This window comes from Periplaneta americana, chromosome 1, assembly GCF_040183065.1.
Source record: "Periplaneta americana isolate PAMFEO1 chromosome 1, P.americana_PAMFEO1_priV1, whole genome shotgun sequence".
Classification (NCBI taxonomy): domain Eukaryota; kingdom Metazoa; phylum Arthropoda; class Insecta; order Blattodea; family Blattidae; genus Periplaneta; species Periplaneta americana.
Genome location: NC_091117.1, coordinates 78,145,203 through 78,164,687, shown reverse-complemented (window position 1 = coordinate 78,164,687; position 19,485 = coordinate 78,145,203). Strand labels below are relative to the sequence as shown.

Here is a 19,485-nt window from a genome sequence, read left to right as displayed (position 1 = left end):
TGAACTACTTTTCTTCCCTCCTATACCTAGTAAAGTGATTTTTTTTGTATTTTACGCCAGTATCATCGAACTCCGGTCTTTGAAGGGGGAGCAAGCGGTGTTTCCGGTTCTAGACCTTTACTCCAAAGATATAGACAGGTTAATATTAAAAATGTCAGTAAAAATAAAATGATGTCCCTGTATGTATGTATGTATGTATGTATGTATGTATGTATGTATGTATGTATGTATGTATGTATGTATGTATATAATGCATAGTAAGCATATAATTCAATTTACAAGCCTAAATATTTGATCAGTTGAATAGAGGGTATAAGGAAATTTTGTTAATTCTGTGCTGAAGTTTTACCTATTGGCCCTTCAGAGCTTTAAAAAATGAGATAGTACATAGAAGATTGTAATGGATGAATAATGGACTTCATTTATTTATAACGGCTCAGAGATAATGATCTGATTATATCTTGTATAAAAATTATGAGTGTCCTGATTAGTACTTGGAATATCTTGATTTTTAACATAAAACATCGTCAGGTAAATAGTGTACTCACAAAGTGAGGTCAAGATTTTTAAATTTTAGAACATTTTTACAGGATATCCTTTTAGGGCTTCTTTTGTAAATAAAAAATATAGAATATTCATGAACTTTTCACCCATTTGCTACAAAAATTCAGTTTATAATCATTTTCTACAAATTATTGAAAAATAATCAATAATAATCATCACAGAATTAATGTAGATTAATATATGATTCGAAATTAAATACCAATACAAGCTATTTACAATATGCAAATTACGTTGCTTTTCTGAGTGAGATTCTCATATGTAGAAATGAGATTTAATGAAACAAAGCTATTTCTCACATGATCAGTTTTAAGATAGTTTACCAAATTTGCATTAAGTCTAGTGTTTACTTTAGCTTGCGTTTCTGAAAATTCGTAAGTTTCAAAGTACAGATACTCAGCGTTTGTGAACTAATTAAAAGGGACACTATACATTTATTTTAAATGCATAGTTAGCCCTTAAAATCCGAGATGTCTGGCAACCCTGGATGTAATAATTCGACTGTAATTCGTAATGAGACCGAGAGAATAACAAGGCTGTAGTGATATTTTGTGTCAATTTGAAGACATTCATAAAAACTGTGCAACGATATTTTATTAAATTATTATTGTGTTAGATCTATGGCTAACATTAGTTTCTTTGAGTGTTACTTAATCAAATAAGGTGAAATAATGTTACTATGTGGTTTGATAAGGACATGTATGAAAAGTTCGACTTATATTGTTTCAATGTTTGCAATTTTGCTAGATGTGAAAGTGCCTATCCAGAGGCGAAGCTAGTTGGGGGGCGAGTGAGGTTTCTGGGGCAAGTCCTCATCCGTTTTGGAGGAAAGAAGATAGTTACTATAAGGTAACTTACGTTAACCTCTGTTTGTGTATGTAATCGTATGGGTGGGCAGCTAGAAGGGAAAACCGAGCTGGGTCATTGCTCCAGATGAACGAAAATCTAGCTTCGCTTCTGAGCATGTTAATTAATTTTCTACAAATATAAGTTGCTAATTTATTTTCACTTGAGGTGGTATGTAATTACTGTGATTTGATTTATAGTGGCTCAGCTTATTGTAGCAATGTAAGTATAATAAAATACATTAGTTGAGCTCTTTACCAGGTATATGTGTGTTAAATTATTATTATTTTATTCTATCTGTTATGAGGTTTGATATTCTGAGATGTTACAGGTAACCTGAAAACAAACACTTTGTAAAAATAAAAATATTATATTTATGTATTGATTCCATACATAAATCTACATAAAAAAAACTTAAATATAATATTGTGTCACAATTCAGATATTTTAAAATTTCATAATACATTTTCATTTCTTTCTTTCAGGTATCTAATTTAGAAAATCCCTTTATTTACAAAGTTCTTCTGTAGTCTGTTTATTATTAGCTAGATATTGTTATAAATAAATATTTTTTTTTTGCTGTTCTTCTCTCCTTTTTAAAGTGAATTTCGCAAATATTAATTTAGGTTATGTTCACTCATGTTCTTTTTACATAATTTTTCAGTGTTCAGTTTCATATTTACTAGTATATTGACTCACACTTTTAAATATCCTGGTTGAGACAAATTACCAAATTACCTGGTTGAGATTTACCACGGGATTTTCCCTCAACCCATTAAGAGCAAACGCTGGGTAACTTACGGCGTTGAACCCTGAACTTATTTCACGAGCATTATCACCTTCATTTCACTCAGACGCTAACAATTCATTTATTCATTCGTTTTCATTCATAGTTTTCTACCCAAGGGCAGGTCTTTCACTGCAAACCCAATATTCTCCAGCAATTCCTATTATCTGCATTCCTATTTTTGTCTTCGCATATGATCCATATATCTTAATGTCGTCTATCATCTGATATCTTCTTCTACCCTGAACTCTTCTACCATTCACTATTCCTTCCAGTGCATCCTTTAGTAGCCAATTTCTTCTCAGCCAGTGACCCAACCAATTCCTTTTTCTCTTCCTGGTCAGTTTCAGCATTATTCTTCCTTCATCCACTCTTTCCAACATAGCTTCATTTGTTATTCTGTCTGTCCACTTCACATGCTCTATTCTTCTCCATATCCACATTTCAAACACTTTTATTCGCTTCTCTTCACTTCGTCATAATTACCATGTTCCTGTCCCATACAATGCCACATTCAACACAAAGCACTTCACTAGTATCTTCCTTAATTATTTTTCCAGAGGTCCACAAAAGATAATTCTTTTTCCATCCTCGGTCTTCTTTTCTACTCTCAGTTGAGTTGCGTCATAATGTGTCCTTCCTCAGTATTCCCCTCCCAGACAACTAGATAATCATCGCAGTTGATGAAACCTCGTAAAATAAATTAATTAAATATATTTCAAAATTTTATCAGTTTCTTACTTTATGAAGAATGACAGGAAAACTTTTTAATACAAAATGTCCCTCAGATTAAAATCTAAATTAGTAGTGTTGAATGATATATTTTTAACAAAAGATAATAAACTTCGAACATCGGTCGAATGTATAAGATATTTAACTCCAGAGAATAAACGTTTATTATAAAATTATTAAGGTAGTTCATTCTACAACAGCACTTAATACAGTGTGCCCTGCTTAAACGTATAACATTCCATTGTTTTATTACTTGAAATCTAGTGTTGATATTTATACTCGGTTTGCTTCTACGGATAGGGTAACTCAAAATGTTTCCTGTGTTTGCATGGCGGGAGTGTACATCGCATGCGTAAACTACGTCGTTCGCGGAAATAGCCAATTAGCGTCAGTAACAATGTTGACTCCATAGCAAAAGGCATTCTGTGTGCTTTCTCTCGCGGAGTTGAAATCTGTTAAGCAGGTACAACATCAATTTCGACGTGAATATCAACTGCGATCAACTGACGATGTTCCAACGTACGTAACAATCATGAAATAGGACAGATGTCTTCTTGAAACTGGAAGTTTGGTTTCAAAGTCGGGCCACCACATCAAGAGTGCTGTTCCAGTGGGCTGATGTCGAATTAATCCGTACGTCTTTCCAGCGGAGCCCCCGTAAATCAATCCGAAGAGCAAGTAGGGAGCTAAATTTACCTCGTTCGACAGTACATGATGTCGTCCATAAAAGATTGCACCTATGGCCGTACAAACTTCAGATTCGTCATCAAATCAAACCTGAAGACAAGCCGCGACGGAGGGCATTCGCGGAGACAATTCTGGCAAAAATTGATAAAAATGAGACATTCTTCGATATCGTTTGTTTTTCGGACGAGGCTACATTCCATACTTCCGGGAAGGTTAACAAACACAACCAGATCTGCGCCATCGCATTGTTGCAGCTGTCGCAAATGTTCCGGCTGCAATGTTGCAATACACAAATGGTGCGCATATCGAGATGTATTAGGTAAGTAAAGACATTTTGAGTTACCCTACCCGTAGAAGCAAACCGAGTGTAAATATCAATAATACTTTTCAAGTAATAAAATAATGAAATGTTATACGTTTAAGCCGGACACATACATTAAAAAAAATTTTAGTAAGTACGAATTCGTTTTACTAATTAATTCATTCTCACGTGTTTTATGTATGGAAATGAATACATTAGCACTCTTGGTACGTACATTAATTGGCATTTCCCAAGAACGTTATTGTGACTAAAACATAAGTGTAGCAATATAACGAACTTCACTTTGTGTTGCTTTATGTTAATATTTTATGTTGTCCATTTAGCCCAAACCAGGTGACACGAGTGGATCAAGGGACTCTTCAGATTGAACTGAACTACCGTACTTAACAGTATGACTGGGCTTCAAGATGGCTGATGGTTCCATTGCCAAACGGCTGAGCATTGTAAACTAACCAAGTAACCATATTATTTTGAGAAAAATAAAACTTTTTTATTATAGAACCTCGCCGTCCTCTATTGAATATTGTATAAGCAATGACTTTGTATAGTCATCATGTACATGCTTATTAATGGAGAAAAATTCGTTCCGGCACCGGGAATCGAACCCAAGACACTCAACTTGGCGATCTGAGTGCTCTTACCATCTGAGCTATGCTGAGACCCGATCCGATTAATAAGTATCTACGTGATGACTACACAAAATCATTAATTACGCAATATTCAATAGAGGACGGCAAGATCCTCTAATAAGAATGTATATATGTGTATGTCAGTGTTAACAGTTATCAAAAAAAAACTTTGTTGTTTTGAGAATGAATATACGAGTACAAAATAAAATGTAGAATGATAATCTCATATATCTGGAATGAGCTCAATCATATCTTCGCAACTATTCTAAATGGAGAACATGTTACATTATTCAAGCACATATTTATTTATTGCGTTGTGTATTCTCAGTAACATAGTATTGTACTTATTCTTATGTTTTAGGAGTTTCTATCTCAGTGTTGTACTATATGTCTTCCATTTCAAATGGTGAATTGACTATACGTAAGGGAAAATCACCATAACATAATGTAACTCCCAACCCATGAGACCATATATTTTAATGAAAATAAGTTTGACAAAGTAAAGGCTGTATTACTATTAGATAATGTGACAAAAAAGTATATTCCATCGAAAGCAGTCTTTACTATTCACCGTTTTATCTCAGAGAGAGGGATATGAACCCAGGGTGAACCGACAGAGCAATTACACTTTTAAACTTGACTGTATGCATGACGTTGCTTGCCATTGTGGGGCTCACTTGCTCATATTTCTATGTGTGTCCGAGAAGGCAGAGGTGAGACATAAACCAAGATTCAAGTAGAACGTTGGCTAATTTATATTTTTCAAAATACAGTCTATTTTTAAAGAGAGATATTTATATATCTAAATTTGCACTTTGGAGCCAGCATAAACATAGTTTCAATTCAAAGTCGTGCACAATCAATTTTATGAAAACTATATTTTTATTAAATCACTTTCCTGGTGAAAAGGAATTTTATGCATCTTCAGTTCTTTTATGACCTCAAACACAAATACTTGTTTGTTTTAACTTTTAATAGAGTATACCTGTGTCGATATATACGTATCAGTGAACGAAAGAAACGCATGTGGTTGTGAGATTCACTAAAGGAATTAGCTGTCTTCACATCTTTGACATCATGATTATACATTAACGCGATGAGCTACTGAAATTTCTAAAATCCATACTTTTTAGCTGGAGTGTTGAAATTTTTACTGAATATGCATATCAATATTATAATCACACATTGTAAATTTCAATCTTTCATCATAAACACTTAAAAAAATGTAACTTAATTTTTTCTCCTTGTTTAAATTTCCTTAGTGAAAATCCTATTTCTGAAAAAAAAAAAAAAAACCTTTTCCTTTTTTTTTTTTTTTTTTTTTTTTTTTTTTTCAAAAATCTCATTTTCCTTCAAGGTAACAATGCACATTGAGCAATGGAGCATTAGTAAATCCCTGCTCTAATTTGTTCATTTGTAAAAAAAATATATATTTCTTCATTGTTCAAATATTAATAAAAAATAATACTGCTTTACTTATAATTTTCTAGCAACAAAACTATGCTGAATACAGCCAGTCAAATGCTCCATTTCACAACAAAGATATTAATGAATAAGTATGCGTTTCATCATTCTAACTTTAACCACTGACAAAGAAAATGAATACTTGTCGTTGAAAACGTAATATATATAATATAATATATATATATATATATATATATTTATAATTAAATTTAAAGTTTTGGTTACACATAACTCATGCATTAACAAATTACATAAACATATGCTTATAATTACGATATTGAGATAAAATAAAACGTACATTTTTAGCGCAAAAATAAAATATAATACAATTTGTCAAAATTCGACTATTTTCAGTAGAGCATCGCCTTAAAAAGAAAAAGAAGAAAATTTCATTTTCATTCATATTTCTATTAAATTCTCACAGACAGAATCGGTAATTTTATGTAATAAATATATAAATAATACAAAACTTAATGGATGCTTGCCTTAAGTTCAAAGATTCAGAGATCCTAACCTGGTCGGTGCCAATGTGGATTTTAAGGGGAACAAAGATTCTAAACATGACATTCTTCTAGAAGAAAATAGAACCGGGAGTCCCATGCCGAAACTGGAAATGAAATTTTGATTTGTTATCATTGTCATATATTAGTATTCAAAATTTATTCTATAAGAACATAGGCTATATATTCTTTATTATTATTATTATTATTATTATTATTATTATTATTATTATTATTATTATTATTATTATTATTAATTAAAATGTATGAACTAGTTCAAGGACGTCATTTCAGTTAAATTTTGCGCAGTCCTATGTGTCTTATGTTTATAATTATTCTGCATACGTAAAGTAACAGGGTAAAATAGGATAACATCGTGTAAATAAACTCTCTTAGACACTACATTAAAATATTTGCACCTAACATTTTAAAAGGATTGCGAAAATTGTTAATAAACATCACAACAAATAAGATACTGTATGGCGATCATATTTGGCGATGTTATTCTTTTTCATAACCAGGAACAAATGCATTCTTTAGCCTACCCTTTTCTGTCTGGATAGCAGGCTACTTATTATGTCAAGTAAATGAGATCTTTCTATCCGCTATTAAAGTTTTGAAGCAAGCATAAATAAAAATTATGAGAATGGAATAAGTTTTTTTGCTTTATTAGGTACTTGTTTAGTTTAAAAACAATTAATATACCAGTAATAATAAAAAGTGGCCTCAAGTAAAGAAATAACTCAGTTTTGAACTTCAAATGCTTTCATAAAACAACTTTATGACCTCCAATATTCATATTACTGCTTTCTCTTAACATTCAGAATTTAAAATAATTTTGTCACATGAAACCTTAGAATGTACTCCTTCCTATTACCGGTAATTAGAAATTTTGTGACAATATTTCTCAGATTTTTACTAATTTATTCCTTTGTAAGTAGCGGTGCCGGTAATGTTTTAAAACATTTTATATTCACGAAAAAGAACAAAATGTTGTTCTATATTTTTATTGAATCACCACTTCATAATGGAATAAATTTGAATTTTAATCCAAATAAAATTATATTTAAAACGTATAATATTCATATCTATATGTACATAAATAACCTAACATCAGAAATCGCATTATTTTTAAAATTGCAGTAACATTACATTGAATTTTTGTATAATACAAATGTTCAAACATGCTTTAAACTTTCAAAAAATCCAAAACATTTGTGATATGTAAGTATTTGTTTTGTCTGTGTTAGAAACTAAAACCAGACGAACTATCACCGAGCGAAAATGTGGAGTATATTAATTCGGCGCATGTACAAAAGCTTTACCAGTTACAGACAACCATATATATTACAGCTGAGCTTTACTAACAATATTTATTTCCTTTTATGTAATGGAGTAGTCCTATGAAGAATACAGTGAGTAAATTAGTCGAAGAAATTCGGAAATAAAGAGGTATTCATCAATTGGGCAATGCTTCATTAAAAAATTGGAATAAATTCGTTGTATAATCTCTTAAGACATCAGAAAAAATGTTCAAAATAACAATCTTCAATTGTTATTCAGTACAGAAACCAATATAGACCTACCGTTTTAAACATTTGCATTTGGAGAAACTTAAGCGTACTATAAATAACATATATTATACTAATCTCATAATTAACGTTGTACGCTAAACTAGTGGATTCCTCCTATCACACAATGCATATAATTCAACCCGATATGATTAGCTCAAATGCTCAAAAAAGACCGTTTTCATTTTATATTTTTTATAGAATATACTTCCCTGTGTCTTAGACATCACTAATAGTGTTTAAGATATGCCATCCAACTTTCCCCTTGTCGCTTCCTTATCCCTTTAAATTTACTCTTTATTCTTCGTTGAAATTTACATTTGTCTTCCCTGATAATTCAAAAACCTTTTTAAGATACAAGTATTTTAATGAAATTTTGCATGCATGTAAATTTCTCACATTTTAACAATATAAACTATATTTTTAGCTCTAGAATAAATTTGTTATTCATATTTTAAAAAATAATAGGCCTATGAGTCATGAAAATTTTTAAATAATATTGCATTCTATAAAAATTGAATAAAAATATTTTTCCAAGAGATTAGGTAAATATTTTAAATTATGTTGTTCATGTAGTTGTTACAAACATTTTAATGAAAAGTAATTTAAAAAAATCATAGATAATGGAAAATATCAGGGAAATTCTTTATAATTTCAGAATTTTTACCAAAAATTTTAGAAATTAATTACTATTAATTAAAAATAGTTGCTTGAAAATATTAAAAATGTATAATAAAGCAGAAGAAATGTATTGCAAATCGCCGAATTTAATTGCACCAGGACTGAAAGATACTGAGATATGAATGTTTTAAGTGTAGTACACTAAATTTGTACTGTACAATAATTGGAAAGATGTACCTCTCCTATTAAACCAACAATAAGATTGATTTTTACTTTTAACTCGATTTGCATTACTGGAAGCCACAAAAGAATGCGGCGTAGCTAACAACCGAAAGTGTTGAAATTGACTGTTACAATCAGTGCTGCAGACTGCATACTGTATATTATTATAAATAACTGTTGCTGCTGAGATATTGATGTGATATAAAGGACTTGTGATGAGCTCGGATCTTGGTTTTGTCAGCCCTCTGCCAGGCTGCTGTTCTGTGATAATCACATTCAGTGCATGCTAGTTCCAATGTTGTGTTGTATGTAACACATTTTTGCGTGTTAATGTTTCTTTTCTGCACTTCACTGATGAGCATGCTCTGATCGGAGAAAAAATAATTACCCAGTGTTGCAATTAACATTTGTAAAATAAGCAAATATAACATTATGTGTTGTTTACATGTTGGACCATTATTTCTGTAATAATTTCAAATTTTATCGCAGTGAAGGCCGATATTAGTGAAAGTGCATATGTTAACTTTTCTTAAACCTTACAATTACAAACACTCTTCATACATTACTGTGTACTAATAAGTGCAATTTTAAATTTATATTTACTACGTATGCACAATGCACTCTAATAACAGTGCTTAAAATCGTCTTGTTCTGGTCCAACTCTAGTAAAATTAACGTTTATTTCGACTTCTAATAGATCGTTAGCCATGCAGCAGCATTATCCGCAAGCTTGTGCGAAGAGAGCAGGGGGCGTCAAACGGTGATTGGCTATTTCCAAGGTTAACCTTGGTTGCCATGACAACCCGTAACCCTCGCGGTTAGCGACCGTAAAGACCCATTCACAATGAAAATTAAACATAACCGTATCATAAACACAGAAGTTTTCGCCCAGGCTACCAAATGGGATCATTCACAATGATTCACATAAACATTGACATAAACATTACCGTAAGACGTTAACATGAAAGTTTGCGAACTCCAAACTTTCATGCTTATGCTTACGTGATTTGCAAACAGAACACAATCGTGGAGCGCTGAAGTATACGACAGAATATGAGGAAATGGCGTCGTTGTCATGTTTCCATGGTTACCAAGTATGTTTGCTGTTATGTTTATGTTCCCATCGTGAATGATGGTATGACTTCTTGATTTTACCGTAACGTTTATATTCTTAAGTTAACGCTTACGTTATGTTAATTTTCGTTGTGAATGAGCCTTAAGCCACGCGGAGAGCGATCTACCAGAAGTCGAAAGAAACATTAATTCTGCTACAGTAAACATTCGCGAGATGTTCTTAATTTGAAGTGAAATCATTTCATGTTTAGGCAACATTGGTCATTTCAATGCGCCAAGGATCTATTTTTAATTCTGTAGTTAAAAACGGTCAGTTGGTGGCTCATCTGTGTTTTAAATTCCAAATTGAATGAATGTAACCAACAGATTGTTATTCATGTTGTGTACAAACCTCAGCTAATCTCTGCAGACAATACAGGATTGATTGTTACTGTTTTATTTTTGTAATTGTTCGTGTAGTTCGTTCTTCCTGTGGGATAGAAGGTTAAGAAAAAATGTTTATGATATAAAACTCGTCTGTGATTATTGAATGCTAGTAGGTTGATTACATTGTTACATAATAGTATCTTAGCAACATATCTTACCTATTGTATCCCACATCTTTATTGTGTTTCACTTAGTACCCTACATATATTATTATGTGTTGTTAGCATTTTGTATTATTTTCAGATTCATAGCATGATCTTCAACATATTTAACTTGAACACAATAAGACTGTATTACGGAGGTACGAATATCTTCTTTTTAGGTGTAATTAATACTTACTGGAATGAAATGTAATAGCAGGCGAGACTGGCCTATATTAATGTTTACCAAAGATTGCTTCATAAATTTAATTATAGAAAACAGAAACTTAAATTAGTATTTCTTTAAGGGAATACCTTTTTAATCAGTCGATAATGTAAAATATTATAATTGCAAGTGATCTTTCGCATGATGATGAAATTCAACAAATAGAATGAAAAAATAATATCGTATATGAAATATTAAGACTACTTGCAAATTCACCGGTACTAAACTGCAGATCAAATTTATAATCTAATTCCGTAATTTAATTTCAACCCTTTTACTGCAAAGTTCTCTCCCAAAATTCTATCACGATTGACGGTCCAAATTTTATGAAGACATAGAATGAAATTGATAATGAGTCGCATTAAAAATATAAAGTGAATTGTTCTTATAACAAATAAAATTTAAAGCATATAATATTCAATTTATAATTTACGAATTGAAATTACCTTGTGGAACTTGGAAAAGTGTTAGAGAAAGATGAGCAAACATCATTGGGTGTAACTGTTGTCACCTGTATGATCAGGAAACTAGTTAGATAGCTGTATACATATTCTGTTTTAATTTTACACGTCATATTCCTGATCAGAAAATTTTCTTCACATATTTTTAAATATTTGCGAAGAATAACTGACAGTTTATAAACTACCAGATGAGTATAACGAATCCCAGAACATATTTTATTTTCAGAGAAGGAAGATAAAGATAAAGATAAAGATCTGAGTATCCTAGGAAAGAATGAGTGAAATGGCGAACTTTCACTGTTATTTTCGGAACATGGCAGTCATCTTTAAGATCATATGTTAAAGTGGGAGGGGGTTATTTCACATAAGATAATAATTTACTGAGGAATTCATTGCAGTAATCAGATTTGTCATATGCGTTATGGTTCAAAAATTATTAGCACAGAAATTTGAAATTATCGGTGATGTGAAGATTTAACTGATGAAAGAGAAGAGGATTGATGTCTGAGGAACTCAACTGCCGTATCATAGACGCGGATTTCAACAATCGATATCCAGAAAGACCAGCAATTTCACACACTTTCGAATCCCTTAAATATACTCGTAAATTTAGAGCAACTGGGTCAGTTCAAAGTAAGCCACGTAGCGGTAGGCAGAAAACTGCAAACAACGAAGAAACCTCAACACTGAAACTGGTCTTGGTATCATTTGTCGAGAGTCCAAAACGCAGCACACGATCTCTCTGAACCTTGAACAAGTGCCATTTTTTGGTATGAAGAATCCATACAATGGATGAATGGCTGCTACCACTATCTTCTGAGAAACGTCGTGTGCCTCGTTTTGGACTTTTAATAAATGGTTACAAGACCAGTGTTGAAGTTCCCTAGTTCGTTACAGTTTTCGGCCGACTGTTACGTGGCTTGTCTTTATTGAACATTCCCATTTGATCTAAATTTGGATATCAGGGATGCGATAATGTTGTGTGAAATTGATGGTCTTACTGGATGTCGGTCGCTGAAATCCGCGGTTATGATACGGCAGTGGCGTTTCCCAGACACGAGGATCATCTAAATCCTTTTTTCTTCCGTCAATGCAATTCCGCTTGCCTGAAACATCACCGGTAATTTCATATTGCTGTCGTAATAACTTTTGAGTCGCAACAGATAGTGTATCAAATCTTATTACGGTAATGTATTTCGGAGTGAACATTTGTCTCATTTGATATGACATTTGACTCCGTTCCCATTTTAAAATGTGACCTTGATCCAAGATGACACCCATGTTCCGGAAGTACTAGCAAAATTTGACCTCTCGCCCATTTCTTTCATGGGTACTCAGATCTTTAATTTTCTCTTCCGTCTTCAAAACAAAATGGTTTCTTACGGAGCGAGTTGACTCAGAGAGTAGTGTTTGATATCGCATTCAGGAGGTCCAGGATTCGAACTCCGTGGCCGACTAATCTGACTGGGGTTTTTCATGGTTTCCCTTAGTCACAAAGGCAAATGCCAGATTGGAAATGTATATACCTCACCGCCTTAATCACCAATATCTTAAACATAAATCAAAATATATAACCATTTGCATGAACACAAGCCATCTACAACACACAATAGAAACAGGAACTCAACAATAGCGAAAACGACCTATTGGTATACCCATAGATCCTAAACTCGCGATATGACCACAGTTGTTAAGCGTGTATAAATAAACTTAACAAAAAAAAGTGTCCTGGGACTTTCGACTCGTCTTGTACTTTAAGAGAAATGTAGTATTAGAGTATTAGTTGAACACAAATATAAAAGAGGCATTACCGAGCGAGGTGGTTCAATGGTAACGCACTACACTCGCATTCGGGAGATCTTAGGTTCCATCCCAGGTGCCAATTAATCTGATCAAAATTTTTACGTGGTTTTTCTCTACTAAATATAATTAATTTTCAGTTAAATAAAGACGTATGTCAGATTGAACTCCAATTACCATGGAATAATGGACACAGTATAACAACGCATTTCCAACAGTAAGTTACAGACAGTCGCGAATTAAAGCGACTATACAAATACAAATACAAAAAAGCACTGACAATTGTATTGCTATCACAGATACTAATATCGGCGGGACCTGTTAAATGAGGAGGAACGTTTGTGCAAACTTTTACAAATTGTCAAGGGAAAGATAATGGTGAATGATACTTGAAATGAGTACATTATAACATGAAGTACCTTTGCTGCAATGAAATACGAGTATAAGATCATTAATCTTTTGAGAAGCAATATGGTGTCAGTCTCGGCTGTGAGATGTTTTGTGTTTTCTTGTTAGGTATTTCGAAATGTTACATCTAGCTTCTGTTTAAGAAAGGGCTAGATTTCTCTTCCAACTAAGCAATTAGAGCAGACATATCGAGTGGCACAAAATAATACAATTACACGTCCACTTTTATATAGCAACAAAGTTAAAGCCTTTAGTAAAGAATTATATCCATATTTAAAGAGAAAAAGCTTATTTGTAGTTGAAATAGACGAAACACCAAATTTAAATGTAGATTAGAAGGTGTCAGTACTTGACATAATGCTGTTTTGAAATCTGAGCATAAGATGGTGTGTGAGAATGTGTCTGTGTGTCTACTGATAGTCTAGTGAATAGATTTTCTGGTAGTGAAGACATTCTGATAATTGAATTTTTCACTTGTTGTAAAATGACATTTAAGCAATTTCTAAAGTCAATTTTAACTCTAAACTAATATTTATTAAAAAAAAATTAGGACGTTATAGATTGAGGAAAAAATATGATGGAGCACAAACTTATTTTTCTTTGGTTTTAAAGTAGAATGTAATTTTCAGTATTGAGCAGAATAGTTCTATGTTTTCTTTTTTCCAGTTCATATGACATACCAAGAGTGTGGAAGTTGAATATTATATCTAAATTAATTGTCGTATCTGATATTGCTGAAAAACAATTCGGGATTTTTAAATATTAAAATGAACATATTTAACCCTTAATTTGGCAAAGCTTTATTTCTCACACTAGTTTATTAAACCTTGTCGGACCGTAAATAAAACAACTATCGCAATGTACATATTTTTATATTTTGTACAATATTGTGAAATTTTAATTTTCCTACCAATTTTTTTCTATTGTTCTGTTAAAAATTATAGCATATAGCCTATTAACCTGTTGTATCCTATAGGATACATTGCCAATTTAAGGGTTAAGTGCAAGTATGAAGAACGTCACTTACAGGTATATCTACAAGCTCTCAATCGAGACATTACCCCCCCCCCAAGAAATGAACAAAGGTCTTTTCCTTGAAAACTCTTGTTACCTCTCATATTTGGTAGTTAGTATATCTTGATTACCTTTGATTTGCTACGGAATCATCAAACGTTTACTTTAATGCTCTTGAGTCTCCTATAAATGTGAAATATAAGCGCCTGTCTAAAAGTGTAAGCTTTCTAAATTTTATTTTTATATTATATTTATATATGAAAGTATGCCACAGAGAATGAAGAATAATAGAATGAGAAATTAGCTATCTTTCAATAACATATATAGGAAATTAATCAACTAAATATTGCTGCAGAATGAGAATCGGGTTTAAGAGTGCTTGAGCCAAACTGTACTAAACCGATTGGTGACAAATTATACACGTAATGCGCTCAACACCTGATACTTCTTTCTGATTAAGCAATACACTTAAAAAGCTTTCTCTCTCTAAACATGGAGAGGAAGAAGTGTTATTCCTGTTACTTGTCCATTTGAATGAAGCATGCATTTTGAGCAACATATGTAATTTTTCATTATGGCCTAAATCATGTACAAAGTATTTAAAGTACCACAAAAATATAAACATGCCGCATCAGTTTCTACTTTATTTTCTGAGATAAGGTTCCACTTGTCCAGTTAACACTCTTTAGATATACAAAATATTACCATCTTCGTGAATCCACAGACATACTACATAAAAATTGAGGCATTCTCTGGAACAAGAACTTAACTACAAAACCTTGAATTTAAGATACAGAGCATTAAACAATAAATTTAGATATCGTATAACCACAGTCTAGTATATACAGTCACGAAGCTTGAGTTGTAGTTGTTGAGGGTACTAGAAACAATAGACTGTGCCGGTACTATTTCGCATTTCCTCGTATCTGCAAAAATAGTCATTTAGTTTATTATTTACATTAATTAGATTATTATGTTCACAAAATTGGACAGTTAACTCATATTTTATCCTTGAGTAGAAGCTCTTGCAACGCAGAAACATGTAAAAAAGGGTCTAATTTGAAAAAAATTAAATGCTGGAAACTGAAAACGTACGTTACATTCTTATTCCAGGGAACGTCTCAACCATGGATTATACAAAGTGCGTAATTTTTATGTAGGCTACTATACTGAATTCCAGATAAAAGAAATCCTGAGGTAAAAAAGAGTGGACTTCTATCACCTTCCATACCATCGTACCAAATCATGTGTGTTCCCCTGTTGGTTAGTGATGACGTACGCACTAGAAATTAGTTCGAATTTTCTTATGGGAATGTTGACCGTTACTGATAGTTTAGACAAAGTTGAAATATGTTAACATGATGAACCGAGATTCGTGATACGTTCAGAGTGCAGATATGAGTTTATCACAAATCCATTCTCACAAAATTAATGTTACTGTTACGGGTAGGCGGGTATCCTTTACGCCGTACTGTTGCATTTCATGCAACTAGAACCTGCGTCACGACCTAACATAACCTATACCATATTTTTGCATGTAATGCCTGCCGAGACTTGTTTCCCTCTTTCGTAATCCTACAAAGATATCTCTCACGCATATAAACATAAATACACTGAACAGTTAACAGAACCACTTGCCACTTGCCACTCTTGAGATCGGAATCTGTGCGTCGTGAATCCTGCATAGGCAGCAGCATTAAGACGACTGCGTAATAGCCTACAGTTTTCATATAATTATCAAATGTTTATTTACATTCACATCTTTTTTGTGTGAAAAAATCGGAATAATCATCAACAAGGTGTTAGGCTTATACAAATGCATTACTTTAGAGAATCCAATGCCTGTCTTCATAGTAACCGAAACTAATTTCCATATTAACAGACTGTACCGATCGCACGTGAAGAGTTCACGCGCTCCAATAAGATGACAAATCACGTTATGTATAACAGCGGAGTAATATATTTCGCATCAAATATTTATTTACTTCAATATTTTTCTTATCTGTAATTCAGTACACACTGAATCAGTATTCATTTTCTAGCCAGTAGGCTATTCGAAATGGATCGGTATGCAATAGGTCACTTCTTGCTTCTAAATTTTATTCTAAAATTTCTTAATTATTACGAAAATACATAGGCCTACCGGCAACCGTAACTCGTAATCGAATGTCCGGAAAATATTACTATTGTGAATAAAATTCTTAACTTTAGTTCTTAATATGTGCAGTCGGTAAGTGTCTGTGGTAAATATGCTTGGATTTATTGATAAGACTATAAAGCGTGAAGATATTTTTGAGAAGTGTACTAGCCTTGCAAAGTAAGTAGTGAGAATAGTTAGTTCGAATGTCTAGCCATCTAGCGGGTTGAGGTCGAAAGCAATCACTGCGTTCAAAATGGAGACGAAGCTCCCACAGCACCCCCGCACGTTCACCTTAACCCTCGCTACCCCAGGTGTAATAGAGGACCGTTTTTTCAAAACTTGCTAACTGCAAAATTTGCAAAATTGAGATTTTGATGGATTCGTTAACATAAGGCAGGCCTCTACATGATGTAAAAGGCGTCTTAGTAAAATTGGATTATTTCTCTTCATTGTAGTGTGTCAAAGTGTGATCGTTTTTTTTAACTTGCTTTCTGCTATAAGTAAGAGTTACAGCAAAACTTGCTTACTACAGTGTTTTGTCTCTCCTGTAAAATTTAGTTTTTTTCAGTTAGCAAGTTTTGCAAAAACGGTCCTTAATATTACTGTATAAAAAAAATGTGCGCTACAACAGCCATTTCTGGCTTCGTGGGTTTGTTGAATAATCTTCTCACATTACAACAATGCATTGTGTACTTATAGTTTTCTATTCTTGTTAGTAATATTGTTTAAAAACCGCCTGGGGTAGTCAGATTACCCAGCTTCATATGGTATGGTATGATATGTTCTCTTCCTGCTCTCGGAAATTAGTCATATTATTCATAAATTTTATTTTAGTTATTTTTATATTGTAGCGACAGACGGACGGACAGACACACGGACGGATAGACAAACGGACAGAGAAGCGGACGGACAGACGGACAGACGGACGTAAGGACAGAGGGACGGATGGGCAAACAGATATACAGGTTGTAAGGGGTATAAGTGCCGTCCTTTTCACAGTCGTCGGGGACGGTCTACAGCAGGCCTGCAGAACCCGTAAGTAGGGGAAATATGACGTCAGCCTCACTTCCACTTCCATTGGGGATGATAGACTTCCGCGTAGAGTTGTTTACATTCTCTGCCCGTACAAAGGTCCATCAGTGGCGGGATGTAGTTTTCAAAAAGGATTGTAATAAATTCATTGCATTTATAATGCGTTATCTCGTTTCAAGGTTTACAATTATGCTAGATTTCCTGTCGGTAGTTTCTTTGAGATTTCTTTCCAGCTAACATGCTTTAGGTTTTCGAAAACTTTCCTCCTATCATCACCTACGGAAACATAAATGTATAGCATATAAGTAATGAACCATGAAAGTCGCTATAAATTTCAATTCAAAATGAACACAACGAGTGAAGTCCTTAATTTAACAGTATATAAATAAATAATCAATATACAGTTCGTAATAATGAACTTATCCGAAAGTTTGTGCATTCCATAATTCTTAATATGGACTTTGTTGAAATGTGGTTTAATATTGAAATGACGAGTAGAAATAAATTGGATGGGACACAGTAAACAACAAAATAATAATATTCCCATTTCGTTTGGAAGTAGTATTTCTTCACCGATTTAGATTTTGCCATGTTCGAGTTCTCTTTAAACTGCAGTACGCGTATTGTGTATTTATTTATTTATATTTATTTATTTCTTATTTACTTATTTATTTATTTATTTATTTATTTATTTATTATTTATTTACTTATTTATTTACTTATTTACTTATTTACATATTTACTTATTTATTTATTTACTTATTTATTTACTTACTTAATTACTTAATTATTTACTTATTTACTTATTCATTCATTCATTCATTTATTTATTCATTCATTCATTTATTCATTTATTTATTTATTTATTCATTCATTCATTTATTCATTTATTTATTTATTTATTCATTTATTCATTTATTCATTTATTCATTCATTCACTCATTCACTCATTCACTCATTTACTTATTTACTTATTTACTTATTTACTTATTTACTTATTTACTTATTTATTTATTTATTTATTTATTTATTTATTTATTTATTTATTTATTTATTTATTTATTTATTTATTTATTTATTTATTTATTTATTTATTTATTTTATTTATCTGGTGTACGTTACAGTGTTGAATGACAGCATTGACATACGGTCATATAGCTATCACTCACTCATCAAGGTACAATTTATTTATCGTCCTATTACTAGTAAAACCAGTTAAGACTAGTATTGCAAGTTTTGTAAAACCAGAAATTAAAACTTTTTTAATGCACGAAAAATCATAATAAATTCTTCAAATAAAGTAATTGGTTTGTTGCTTGCATGCAATATTTCGGACTTATTTCATTTTAATAGAATACAGAGCACGGAAAGACAAGTCGGGGACTGTATTTAACTTATTTTATACAAAAAGTGGACTTAATCGGCTTTACTAGTAATAGGATGATATATACATAGGTAGACCTTCTTACATTATATGCACACATACATTTTAAAATTTATTTTACATACCTTTTAACATATTTATTTCCTTCATTCATATTTCTCATACTTCCTAAAGGTATGTTTCTAAGGATTTTATTATCTGTTCATTTGTAATTCTTGATAGCGTATTGTATACCTGCCGCCGCGAGAATGAATTTAATGCAGCCGACCGTAACTATAACGCCATGACCGCACTGGTAGAAAAGGTGGGTGGGGTAAGAAGGGGTAAAAGGCAGTCACTCTCAGGAGCTACAGTTCTGTAGGTCTGGTTTACAGGATCAAAAAATGTTCATACACCATAGGGTCAAAACTTTATAGTTTTCCCAGAAAAAAAAAATTT

General features: G+C 32.4%; 1 protein-coding gene across 1 annotated transcript in view; it reads left to right on the top strand.

Annotated features, from left to right (window-relative positions):
- LOC138697058 (anoctamin-7-like) overlaps positions 1-15,125 on the top strand; it is a 496,507-nt gene extending 481,382 nt beyond the window's left edge. The window contains exon 19 of the mRNA XM_069822679.1: positions 4,259-15,125. Within this exon, the coding sequence (XP_069678780.1) occupies positions 4,259-4,303 (45 nt within the window). The 3' untranslated portion in view covers positions 4,304-15,125. The remainder of the gene's footprint in view (positions 1-4,258) is intronic.
- Positions 15,126-19,485: the final 4,360 nt, after the last annotated feature.